The following is a 13,684-nucleotide window of genomic DNA, read 5'->3' as shown; positions in this document are numbered from 1 at the left end:
TTTTCTGTTCTGTTCTGCTTTTGAGTTTCCTTTGTTTTTCTAAAATTTTTCTGGACGTTGCAACTATGCACCTTTTCAACTGTTGTTCTAAGGACACTGGTGGAGGACGAGCAAGAAGAGAATCACCAAGGGAGTGGAGTCCTAAGCACATTCAGTTAATAGCCGCTTCGATTCAATACAGATGCGTATATTCAGTTTAATGCAGCATAAAAGTTCCCTAAACTACGCTTTCTTTAATTTTTTCGGTTTTCCTCCCTTCATATTTACGCAAGCTTGGTTCCAGTATATTACTTCAGAGGAGCTTAACTTAGCTAATCAGGAAGTTCATAATATGGCATGTGCTCTACAGAACTGACTTGATTGAGAATTATTGACCCAGCGAGTCTGGATGCTAACAGTGGCTCGGTTACCTTTTCCGTCTAAGAGATTTGCAAGTCTTCAACTCTATAATAATGCACTTGATTGCCTCTTGCTAACTGGCTTTTCTGCCATCATTTAAGCTCCAAAGTTCAGGAATAACATACCTCGCACTAGGATTGCAATCGTTCAACTCCATTAATGCATCAGCTACAGCTCTGTAAGCTGCCTCGGCCTACGTATTTCACAACTCCTTCAACTTGCTGTCATCTTCGTCTACTACTTCCTGCAGTTTCAAACAATTATAGCTCAGCTATTGGGCAGGATTAAAATAAATCACTGTCAGAGGAGCATTAAGCATCAATTACTTTCCACAAATAGCCTCGAATTAACATGCTGCTAACTACTTGATAGTACAAGTATGATTCTCCCAGCATCGCAGCAAGTAGATAAAAGAGGCGAATTCATTTCTACGCGTAGCATTTTGGGGCGCGTATTCCCTCATGCAACATCTACAATGCTGTCTATACTTTAGACTAAATCAATGGCGTTAAATCGCCTTACAATAAAACTTTGGGAGCATCAACACTGAGTCTCTAATAACAAGAATTTCCTAACAAGACTGACAAGGGGAAAACAATTCACAAATGAAAATAAGGATCAGAAAGTACTTGAATTTCCCGTCAACAAACTCTTTCTTGAAGGGATGCCATATTGGATTGGTAACGTCATGTTGCAACAAAGAGCATATCCGCTTCGATTTCTCCTCATGATCTTCAGAGAAACCATGCAGGCAGGCATCTTCAAAAGGTTCTGTATCAGCCTCTCCTATTATTTTGATCGATTTCTTATATTTCAAAAGCAAAATCACCACCCCCCGCCCATCATTTTGATAAGAATTACCCTAGAGGAGAACACTAATTCCCATTGCTGGTTAACAAGGTAAGAGGAAAGCAGAAGCGCTGAAATTCTCACATCTATTAATTCTTTCCGAGCACTCTGTATCTCAACATTACTCGTCCGCTCCTTAAGAATCAGAGCCTGATTAAGTTTGTCCATGCATTGCTGCCACTCATCTTGTTTTTCTGCCAATTCTTTTTAAAGAGTAATATTTTTTTACAATATAACTAAATGTAAAAGGAGAGAGATAATATAGACAACGACTTTATTAACAATTACAGTTAAGTATTTTATTTCATCTCAGTGAATAAGCAACGCCAACTTACGATTGCCATACTTCAAATTCACGAGGGGAAAATAAAACTCGGCTCCAATTATTACCGTGAAAAAGAAGAATGTCCGTTAGTTGACCTGGCACAAAAGTCAACGAAAAACAAAATCGCCGTCTGTGGGAATCGAACCCACGACCACCTGGTTAAAAGCCATGCGCTCTACCAGCTGAGCTAAGACGGCTTCGTTGAAATTGTTGAACATACTTTATTTATATTATTAAATATAGATTAATTCCTCAATTTCAAATCCTGAGGGCAGAAGTAGAGTTCAAAAGGAGAGGGAGAGAGCAAGTTTACCATATCATATTTGCTTAATGCTTATTTACCTAAATTATTCATTAAATAATGTGGCAACAGGAACTATTCTAAAGAAAAAATCAAATTTTCTTTGAATCTTGACCTTCTCTAATGGTCATTTGCAGATTTTCATCAATTCATGATGTGAAATATTATTGATTTTTTTTTTTTTTAAAATTAATATTTTTTTTTTTTTTTTTTTTTTTTTTTAGATTAACATAGGTATCTGAGCCAGCTTGCGCGCACCACGACTAATCTCATGGGCCCTGAAGTTAACGACCATGTAAGCTTCCAATGATCATTATATGAGCAACCAAGGACTCGAACCTGAGACCACAGATGGAGCAAATCTCTTAGTGAAATATTATTGATTCTTGCTATATCATCTAATTGGTTATTTTGGTCTCTTGTTCATGTGCACGTATTTAAATAAGCGATTCCTTAAAAAAAATTTGTAGCAGAACAGATTAACATAGACAACAATCTTAAAAAGAAAAGAAAATGGAAACTTTTAAACAAACACTATAATGCCATGCAGCCTTGAGCTAGACCCTCATCTGCTAACATAAGAACAAGATCATAGGAAGTAGCATAGCCTTCCAAAAATTTCAAACCATAAAAGCTACTGCTAGCATTGGAAGTTCATCTCAAACAAAACAGCAGGAGACTTAAAAACTGCTTTCATTCCATCCGCCATACTCTTCCCCGTCATAAATTTGTTCCTCCCGCAGAATGCAACAAAAAACGACAATATTAACCAACCAAGATGGATTATAGAAAGTAAAATTGCATTTACTTCTTTTATTCAAACTTTGTCATTGATTCGACTTTATTTTGTTCCGAGTTGTTGCCAACAATGCTCATTGATCGGTGCTTCAGGCATCAATTGGGGTAGCTAAACTTCTATGGTGCTTATAACATCAAAAGTAGTGTCATTTCCCCTCTTTTCAAGAGAACACCATCTGTTAGCTACAAGAAACCAGTACTGTAGTATTCTAGAAAGTTTTTCAGTCGAGGACAAAATCACCGATGCTAGCATTCGATGAAACAAAATCGTTTCAGTTCCCTGCTAATTCAGAGAAGTGAGAAACCAAGAAAGAAAACACCACACTCTTATCATATAAGCATAAAAATTATATACCTTGAGAGTAAAAGTGACACCAACTTGAATCTCTCCAACGTATGATTGGCTAGCATCAACCACCCTGTACTTGCTGGGATGTAGTTCGGCAGTTCCATTTTGCACTCCTGATGTCAACAAATCCTTCACATAGATCCTTCATGAAAAAGAAAATGGAGAAGTAAATTTAACATAACAGCATGCCTAACAATACAGCAATTCGTTAAATATTATTGGATTTATCTGTGAATAGAAATTGTAACTCTGTTCAGATTCCTCTTCTTCATTTTGCTTGAAGACACTTTCTCATCCTAGTGTATCAACTAAAATATGCTCACACAGCATATATTTCACCGTAGTACTTGATAAAGCACCCCTGAAGTTCTTCATTTGTAGGATTGTCATGGTTTGAGGCAATTTCTCTACCGAACCAATTCAATTACCTGGTTCATATAAAATCTTCCTCCATTTTGTTCGAAGTAAGCCACGCAGTCACAGCTTTTTCAAAACCATTACTTTCAGAATTGTAATTTATATGCTATTTTTTGACAATATGTCTTACGTGGCTCCACCAATGAAGTCATCAGAAGAAAAGGTGTCCTTGTCCATGATTTTAAGACTGAGCTTATATACTCGCCACCTTGTCCTGGATACTCGACCTTAAATGTAAGCCTCTCATTCCAAACTGGATGACCACCTTGACCTGCACCATTGATATTTTCACAGAGAAAAAGGTTATATTAAAGAAAAATTTGCCGTAAACACAGTCCGCATGCTCATTAAAATTAAATTCTAGCCTTACCTCTTTCTATTTGTATGATTGTTTAAGATTCTTGATTGCTTTTCCGTTGAGCAATCGTTGAAATAAATAGGTGAACTTAGAATATGATTGATTGCGCTTGAACAAGAGAAAAATATGTGAAAATTAGCATTGCTTCGCCTTGCTTTCAATGTTAAAAATGCAGGAAATGTTGCTGTTGGAATATAATAGTTTCATCTAAAGCAATGCAAGCAGTGTTGAATCACGCACACTCGTTGCTAGAAAATTGGTTAATTCTAGACCTTGGCTCCTCTAAACATTCTCGATTCTTTGTTTTCATTTACTGCCTACTGAGTCATGAATGGTTCGCCTCCCTTTACCAAAGTGATCCTGGATCATTTACTTTTACTGGTTAACATAAGGGATTCATTCATTTACTAGTTACTGTAATTATGGAGCATGTTTCTTCTCTTTTGGTATACTTTTAGCAACGATTGACAGGGTTAAAAAATACCCTGTTGACATAACTTATTGGGACGATGTCTTCATTGATCAGTCACTAAGTTTTGTGATTTGGTATTGGTCTAAGGAGAGAATCGGTGGTTGTTTTTACTTTTGAATCCAGTAATCCTCAAAGCCTAGCAGCACAGAGCCTGGTGATAAATATAAACTAGGGGGCCAGAAGCATCAAGTTAGTAAGTGCACATAATAGATATCAGTTATAAAATATCATTTTGCGCAAGTAAAGCGTCAATTACCTCTAGCTACACTGCTCTTGCGCTCTTGGCTTTTGTATTGCACTAGAACATATGGGTCCATATCACCTGACATCATATTGAAACTAAAGAAATTAAAATCTTCAGTTCATATTCAGAACCAAAAAAACGAAAGACTTCAGTGGTTCAGTTCTCATCGTATTTCATTTTTCAATGAGAGGATTCATCCCCAATTACTGCCTCTGCAAGTCCACCAAGGCATGTCATGTCTATTATCACATTATTTAAGGAATATATATGTAATTTGTTCATGATCCACGGCCATTAATGGCAATTGTTCATTATTTCACTACTATCGTCTACCAGATTACAGGCATGCATCCCATTTAATAAAATTACACAACAATCTGTATCTGAACTGGGGTTGAAACTAGACACGGAAATGGCAATTCAATAAAAGAAATGCGCCAAAAAAGGCCGAAAACCAAGAAAATAGGATGATGAACGAAATAAAATCAGAGTAAATCAATCATGACACGCATTTAAGTTATCAGAACAGCGAGTACCAAGAAAAAGGTGACGACAAGATCAAAAAAGGAGAGAGAAAAAACATGATCATAGACATAACTTTGGACACTGAAATAAATACGTATAGAAATGCAAAAACATGTTGTACCAAAGAAATCAGTGTCTCTGAGGCCTTTTGCGTTCACCAGCTGCACTTCCAATATTCCAACTGCCATCTCTTTCTTGCTCTATCTGGGTTTTGAGCTAGGATTCAATGCGATTCCTTCAAGGGTTTTTGTTTGAGCCTCGTTTTGACTGCATTTACATCATGGACAAATATATAGTTGCTACAATGATGGGGTGAAGATTTAAAAATGACAAACTATTGGTTGTCTTCGGTCTAATCATTTCATTGTTCTTATTTTTCTTCTTTTCTAAATGATGATGACTAGTTTTATTGTTCTTATTATTTTGCCAGATTGAATCATAGTTGAAGGCCCCAGATAGATTTATATCAAGTGGTGGCTGTAATATATACTAAATAGTCTATGCTATTACATGAGAAATTCCTCAACATGACTATTGACTAGTTGGGATAGCGTTATTGGAGCAGACGTGCGTAGCTGAGTTGATAAAATAAACGCAGCTAAGAGATATGTTTTTTTATGTTGTTTTTTTTGTTTGATTTTATTTATTTATTAATATTGATGGCTACACACAAGCTGGCATTACATACTCTACATTGATAATTATTTTATTATAGTGTTTTTTAAAATATTTTTAAAATATCTTTAATTATAACATTTATTAAATTGAAGATTATTTTTTTGGTATTCTTTCAACTATAAATCATTTTATGAAAATAATTTCAACTGACATTATTATTAGACAACACTTGTTGGGCTCAATTTACTTTAATGCCTATGGTAGAGGGGGAAATGAGGGGAAATTATTCACCTTCTTTCCCCTCACCTAGCACACAGAAAATAGAAGGAAAAAGTAATTCTAGAGGGTAACACCTGACCCCAAAAGTGAGGATAGGGAGTAAAAGATTTGTTAAGTTTTTTTTTTTTTTTTACACAAATATTTCTATATTGAGATTTGAATGCGACTTTGGTTTAACCTCTCATTCAAAGATTAAAAAACAAAAAATAAAAGAAATTTTCTGATAGACTCGATAGACAATTATGTAGTTATAAACTAATTATGTATCTATTTAGATTTTATCTAGTTTACATCATTATAATAAAAAAATAGGATTGCACCTTTTTTTTTGCAATATAATATAAAAAAGGAAATAGTGATGAATAGAAAAATGAAAATCTTGTGTTTATTTGCGTAGTTACCCTGATCAAAACGCTTTATGAATGTTGATGGGCAGATGGATGGCTGCATGCTTAATATCCAGTCATGATCTACCATGACTGGATGTTTGACAGGGCATTTGATTTTCATCCAGGAGTGCTGTAGTTTAGAGACACCGTGTGTTTTTTTATCGTAGTTTCCGTTGTTTTTTTTAAAAAATATTTTTATTTAAAAACATATTAAAATAATATTTTTAAAATTTTTAAATTTATTTTGGACACAACTCATCAAAAGAATATATATATATAGAAAATTAATTTCAAGCTAAAAAAATTCAAGAATTATCAAAAACTGTGAGAACAACACTTTAATGACTGCTACATTTCCATACAAATTGATAGATTAAATTCATGTCATTGCTACTTATTGGTTAAACATGGATACTCACACCATTAATAATTTCTCACCGGCAATAACTATACATTTTTGTTGCGGTGAGATCATTGGCAACCGAGAGCAGCTGAGTTGAATGAAAATTGGAATAAGGTATTTTTTATAATAAATTTAAAGATAAGGTTCAGATTAATTGGTTCATCGCGTAAATTCAATTTATTAGCTGATTCAAGGAAAGAACGTGAGAATCGTATAGCAAAATCATGTATAAAGATAACGAATCAAAGGAGAAAAGACAAAACAATAAAAAGGAAAATGAAGGTAATTAAATAAATAAAAAAGTGTTCTACATGGCGTCGCGTCTGATGGGGAGGCATCGACTTTTCTGGTCATCAAACTTAGAACCCGTCTACAAGCCTAGATTTACAATTCAAAGTATTTTCAGGTCAAGTTTTCATCAATACAAGTAATATTCTTGTTAATCTGCAGTTAATGGCTGCTACAGCGTATTTAATGATTTTTTTTACCTGTTCATCACTGTCAAGCCATCAAAAGTGACTAGCTCCATGATAATTACGAATGTTATGATCGACGGCTTTCAGTAGCGTTGCAAGAAGCCTAAATATTGAACAGTCTCCTATCTAAAATCCCTCCATTCCCATCAATTGGTGTTGGATTTAATTATGATATCTGATTTAGAATTATCCAACAATAAATCGAAGTAAAAGGAAAATGAAACCCCAGCTCTCTTACAAAAGAAAGTAAGAATGTTATAAAACAAAATACCAAATCATTAATATTCCCTTTACAATTTTAACTTCTTGAATCCCAAAACACTGATATCGTGAAGAATGAAATTTCTATTCCTCCCACACGAAAGGCAGTCTCGTTTTTTGACAAACAATTCTTTCCACTACCTGTCTTGAAGCAAAGGCTCTCGGCTGTGCTGATAGAGCGGCGATGGTGGGCTGGGTCTCAAATATTCACGGACAGTCTTGATTTTATCGGATTCCACAGTTTGCTCGACAGACTTGATGGGTTGCGACAATCCTGTACTTTGTGTTGTTTCCATTTGTTTCTCTCTTGTTACTCCGGGTTCTTTCCCTTTATTTATGGATTTGTCTACGTTATTGAACTCAACCGATTGAAAATTAAATGTTAGCAGTTTCTAAACTGATAATTTAGTTCAAGAAAATCTTATTTGTGAGGAACTTGAAAGACCAAGAATTTCCCAGATAATATATATTCTAAAGATTGAAGCAATGCAAGAAAGTCAGCTTCATGACTGTCATATGAAAGGCAGGTAAAAAAAATTCAACTTCTATATACACGAAGCTTTCTACTTGGAAAAATGAGCTTTGCAAAATTGTTTTAGATGGTAAATCGGATAAAAAAGGGGTTAATTGTTGCTAATTTGCTTGGGTTTAACAGAGTCTTACGGTTTCTAAGTTGAAACTTGAAAGAGAGAATAATGAGCTGGTTTTTATTTTTGATAGTTTTAAATGAGGCGTCATAAACCCAGCCAACTACTTTATAAAAATAGGGGAATTTTAAACAGGAGAGCGCCACTCGTGATAAATACTTTGAACATGTGTCTGGCCAACAGATCCACTCAAAAATCAAGAAAATAATATCATGAAATATGGAGGTAAAATCTGGAAAGTTGCATCGCATTAAGTCAGTAGAAGTGCGCTAAGGAAGAATTCAAACCATGTATACATGCGGGTTTTGGAAAAATTTCAGATGTTCCTATTCATCCACACAAGGCAACATAGAGCTGCTACCATTTGCTGATGCATGTAGAAAACCGTGTTAACCCTGGCACTATCATTTGCCCTATCTAGCATGCCTTGGTGACAAGTCAGCCGACGTAGTTCTTGATCCATAAGGTGAACTTGATGGTCTCCCAGGAGACGGCCTCCAAGCCCGTGCTTCCACAAAATCACATGCCAATTTCCTATAATGAACATGTTTTCGCTTGTCATTTAAATGCATATATCGCAAAGAAATTTATGTCAACTTATAGGCATAAACAGACTTCAGAGTGCATTCATCCCCTTCTAAATTAACTTCAACCGACAAATAACATATAAAACTGCTTAGTTTTCTTACATGGCCTAAAAACCTGAGCAGCATTCCTGTCATACCAGTATAATATTGTGTTCTCATAAACAAGGAATTTGCTGTCATGAAATTAACCATTTTTTTCATGACTTGTGCCCAATCAATCACTTCTGCATGAAAACCCACTACAAGGGCATGGAATGCCTAAAACAAATAATGATGACAGCAGTAGAGGACAAGTCACTTACTTGCCAAACCCATTGTTGTTTTTATTAAGATCATCACCATGGCCATAATGTGGAGAATACAGCCTGCAGCTGCGGCCACCATCACGCTCTGGAGGAGGACCTTTAGGAGATCTTAGATGGTCTGCATACCTTCTCTCTGGGGAAGGAGAGTAGTCTCGCTGTTGTGGGGCAGGAGAGTATGACCTGCGAATATGTTTCAACCTGTTTCAGATGTGAATTGGGTCAATACAATGGCCAATTTGAAACCATGAAGCTTACCTAGACCGGTACCGAGACCTGGAAACATGATAATGGCGAGGGGACCGTGAAAATGAATGAGAACGTCCTGAAGCATATTTGATACAGATCAGTGATTAATTTTGCAGCAAACCAATTCAGGGTCCCAACAATGGAGACAGCAAGGATGAAAGCTTGATACCAATTCAGTAATTTGATTGATAAATGAAAGTCACTAATCTCATTTCATCTGGCAAGATATTAATAAACCTTGATAACAAAAGTTCAGGCTCCGTACCAAGATATTTTCTAGGATTATCTGACCACAATCTTTTTCCTCATGGAGCTAAAAATTCAACATTTTTTTTTTTTAAATAACATCAATGCTACTTTTATGAGAATCATGATGATCCACTGCTGCAACATCAAAACCACCACAATTTCAAAACTACAATGATTTCAAAGACTCCAATTTTGTCAAAGATAAATGTTCACTTAGGAAGACGCATAGCTGCCAGAACCATAAAGCAAAAACATAAAAAACATGGTCTTCAAGCAATGCAAGAAACAAGTCATGCACGGTATCATTGTCGAATTAATCAGCTGAGCTGAACAAAGTTATTTTTGGACAACATAAAAAGGTGGCAACAACTTCAATAAACCATGGTCCATAAAAATAAAACAAAAATAAGTGATAGCGTACGAGAATACGATGATCGTCCTCCATGATCAGATGGTCCTCTGTGGAATGTACAAGTAAAATGTCAGAAATCTAAGAAAAGTAAGAAAGCAACATTAAAATCACATGGTTTATGCATATGGATTAGAGATTACCTAACCCTAGCTCTGTGGCGCATCTCCTCAGGCCTTTTTCTTGTCTCTGCTGCTACCACCACAAACATCTGCCTCCCAGCAAAAACTTGTCCGTTCATATGATGCTGAGCTTCCGTAGCATCATATGGTTCCACAAACTGCACGAACCCAAACACCTGAGGTTCCCTGCATATAAGACATGACAAAGTGTCAATCAAAGTATGGAAAGTTGTGTACAAACAAACATCGACTTTCTGATATGATTGACTAAAACAGCTTGCCTAGGGATTGCCATAATATCACTACTTGGTACCTTTCCTTTCAAATCTACAATCTAGCTCTAGAGCACTTACCCATGCGTGGACATGAATTTACACAGAGTGGGCTTAGTGGCTGACCTTTTCTTTAACAGTCAAGTTTGAAAGGCAACTTCAAAATAGCAAGTCACTTGAAAATTCTTCACATGCTTGTAAATATAAGATGCAACTCAAACCAACGTTCCCCAAACTTAAATTCTCCTCAAGTTGTCTTCAATTGTCAGGAATCAATCTTCTTCCTCTTCAAACTTCTAGTGATTGTGTATTTTTTAATTTCTCTTCATAAAGGAACATTCTTCATTGAACATTACTCTTGAGACCAGCATGTTAGGGAAAGATAAACGGTAGGTCTTCATCAATTGTGGGGCTTGGTCTTGATTTTTAATTTCAAACCAACATACCCCCTTTGTGGGGCTTGGTCTTGATTTTTAACTTCAAACCAACATACCCCCTGACAAACCAGTTCAGAATCAAATTCACTATGAAAAAGAAAACAATAACCCTGAAATAGTTTAGAATGCAATTCAGATATGTTTTCCCATGCCCATTATAGATTGTAACTGAAGTAGCTAATTTGAAACTACGAATATAGAATCAGAAGGTAAAATCCAAGAGAAGATTTTTCACCTTTTTTTGGTACAAAAAGAGACTTACTAATTTAAAACTTTGATTGGTCACTCCCAAGATTTCTCCTAATTACTATCAACTAAAACAAACAAACAACAAAGCATAGATGAGAAAAACTAGTTTACTTTCAAGGTTGAGGGAAACGACTACTTACCACATCCTTTCAAAAGAATGACTACCTTTACTGTGTGCTTGCTATCAACTAAAACAAACAAACAAACAACAATGCTGAGAACATTGAAAGTCACACACACTTAAAAGAATTTCACACCATCTGTGCTCCTATTGAACACTCATTCTAACCAGATTTTTCATCAGTCAAACGATTACTGCTCATGATTGGTTCCTTCAAAGGCTAAGGCAAATGATTCCCTTAAACTGGCTCGTGGATAGCTATGGTAGGCATTGCATGAATCCAATAAATTTGTCAAACATCCCCAAAAATAAGTCAAGAAGCAAAGTAAAGTGGAACAAGAAAATATAAAACATATACTACGTATATAACTGATACAGAAAATACGAATAAAACCACGTGAATATTTCATTAAAGATTTAACCACTTCCCCGTGCCAAAAAAAAAAACTCACCCTGTGTGATAGTCCTTAGGAATATAGACGTCTCTTACAACTCCAAATCGCTCAAATATCCCTCGAAGTTCTTCTGGTCTTTGAACCAAGATAAACAAACAAATCAGCAAAAATTTCAAAAGGTTTCTCTTAAAAGCGCAAACCTAATTCACCAAAAAAAAAAACAATGGGCGAAGTTCCAAACACCTGCAATCACGAGGAATGTTCCGAACCAAGAGGCTTCCACTATTTTGGTCCTTGCTTCTCCCATACCCACCACCACCACCTCCACGGCCTCTCCTTGGTGGGCTCCTTCCTCGCCCCCCACGGCCTCTCCTTGGTGGGCTTCTTCCTCGCCCTCCATGTCCTCTCCTTGGAGAACTGTAGTATTGTGGACTATATCTCCTCATTATACAACCTATCAATTCAAAAACATTATCATTTATGTTAATCTAACACATAAATTGAATCTTTTTAACAAAAGTTAAAAAGACTTCTCATTGCATAATCTTTTCCAGTTAAAGTAAAAATTAAGCCAGACCATGCAAAAGTAAAGAAAATCAATCTTTAAAACACAATTCCAGAACCCCAAATCCCCCTACTTGTTTTTTTCCAGTCTGACAATTAATTTAAGTTAGCTACTAATTGACTCCGCGGACTTGGTAAGTCATATCAAGAACCAAACTTTACCAATCAGAAAGAGCAATTGATCTCCACTTTTTACACGATCAACTAAAAACTCCAATTATAAAGAGTATTCAGCTTCAATTTCGGTTCTATACAACATAATTGAGAATTAGGGTTTTACCAGGTCCTTTCAGAATATAGAGGGGGGTTGTGTCCCTTTACGATTTGGGGGCATGAGGGGTAGGAGGAGGGAGAAAAATTGGCTTATTACCTGTACGTAGATAGCGTTTGGGAAGAGACTTGTGAGTTTTTTATTTAAAAATATATTTAAATATTCCTTTTTTAATTTATTTTAAATATTAAAATAACAACGAATTAAAAACATTCAGTAACATAAATTTTTATTTGGATTGCACTTTCAAAGGCTAGATCACTAGCACGTATTATGGTTACATTATAATTTGTTTAACATAAAAAAATATTTAAATATTATTAATATTTTTTATAATAAATTTTTTAAAATAAATTTAAAGAGAATATTTCAATGTTAGTCGGTTAATTTCATAATTTTAATGTTTCGAAAAAACTATTAATAAAAATATAATTTAATTTAAAAAAATATTAAATATAATATTTTAAAAAAATATTATATGTTTGATTTATTTGGATTAATTTGAGTTAGTATGTCAATTTTCATGTTAAATCAAGAAGACTTATAAAAATTAAATATAAATAAATTATAAAATTTAATTTTTAATAAATATGATATCAAATAATAAAATTAAAAAAATAATAATAAAAATAATTTAGGTTAACTCTTAATATAAAAAAAATAAAAAAATTATGAATATTAATTTTTTATCAACTAAGTGTTAAGAATTTAAATTAAAAATAATTTAAAAAAACAAGAATATAACTTGAATCAACTTCGGCAAATTCATTAAAATAATAGTATAAATTACAAGATAAATTTTTTTTTATAAAAATAAATTATAAAATTTAATTTTCAAATTAGATTTAAGAAGATAAATCCAAAAAAGAAAAGAGTTAATTGGTAAAGAAAACAATTCTGGTTGATTAAATTAACTCGTCAAATATATAATACAGATTATAAAATTATAATAACATTATAAAAAATAAATTATAAAATTCATTATCATGTAGATTAATTTTTTTTAAAATATATATAAACTGTAAAAAAAAAAAAAAACCAAGTAAAGCATGAAATATTATTTTGATAAACAGTGATCTGTAAAGTTGGTAAAATAATATATTTATTTTTTTTGCTAATGAGAGATAGGAGAAGACATCGATTTTGTTTCTAAAGCGGAATTGGTGGTGGATTTTTCACCGTGTGAACCCCAGTGAACCGGAAAAGCGGCGGTTCGATCTGGTTTTTAACAGGATTCGGGAGTGTCCGAAATTATTCCTCGCGTTAGGGCCTTGATTTGAGATGGGCTATTCAACTAGCCGACGATTCAAACTTAAAGCTAATAAGAGCCCACGAGTTGCATAAATC

At 34.4% G+C, this 13,684-nt stretch overlaps 1 protein-coding gene, 1 non-coding gene and 1 pseudogene across 5 annotated transcripts; all 3 read right to left on the bottom strand.

The window, feature by feature from the left end:
- Nucleotides 1-1,697: 1,697 nt before the first annotated feature.
- On the bottom strand, nt 1,698-1,770 carry TRNAK-UUU (transfer RNA lysine (anticodon UUU)). Its single transcript has one exon. It is a non-coding gene; the product is annotated as a tRNA-Lys (tRNA).
- Nucleotides 1,771-2,493: 723 nt separating this feature from the next.
- Nucleotides 2,494-5,225, bottom strand: LOC105130170 (elicitor-responsive protein 1-like; annotated as a pseudogene).
- Nucleotides 5,226-8,299: 3,074 nt separating this feature from the next.
- On the bottom strand, nt 8,300-12,466 carry LOC105129927 (serine/arginine-rich SC35-like splicing factor SCL30). 4 transcript variants are annotated; one of them, XM_011032465.1, is made up of 9 exons: nt 12,229-12,340; nt 11,870-11,956; nt 11,746-11,833; nt 11,560-11,637; nt 10,050-10,214; nt 9,919-9,956; nt 9,258-9,324; nt 9,000-9,182; nt 8,300-8,644 (listed from the first exon to the last, which is right to left on the bottom strand). In XM_011032465.1, exons 2-9 carry the CDS (start codon nt 11,946-11,948, stop codon nt 8,524-8,526), a joined length of 819 nt encoding a protein of 272 aa, XP_011030767.1. In that variant the 5' UTR covers nt 11,949-11,956; nt 12,229-12,340; the 3' UTR covers nt 8,300-8,523. The 4 variants fall into 4 exon arrangements, with proteins under 4 accessions (XP_011030767.1, XP_011030695.1, XP_011030615.1 ...); XM_011032393.1 differs by lacking the exon at nt 12,229-12,340 and adding an exon at nt 12,437-12,466 and having other exon boundaries at nt 11,746-11,956; XM_011032313.1 differs by lacking the exon at nt 12,229-12,340 and adding an exon at nt 12,347-12,430 and having other exon boundaries at nt 11,746-11,956.
- Between the last annotated feature and the right edge of the window lie 1,218 nt (nt 12,467-13,684).

Source organism: Populus euphratica, unplaced genomic scaffold, assembly GCF_000495115.2.
Source record: "Populus euphratica unplaced genomic scaffold, PopEup_1.0 scaffold1.1, whole genome shotgun sequence".
NCBI lineage: Eukaryota > Viridiplantae > Streptophyta > Magnoliopsida > Malpighiales > Salicaceae > Populus > Populus euphratica.
Note: the sequence above shows the minus strand (reverse complement) of the source record. Positions and strands in the feature narration are given on the sequence as shown.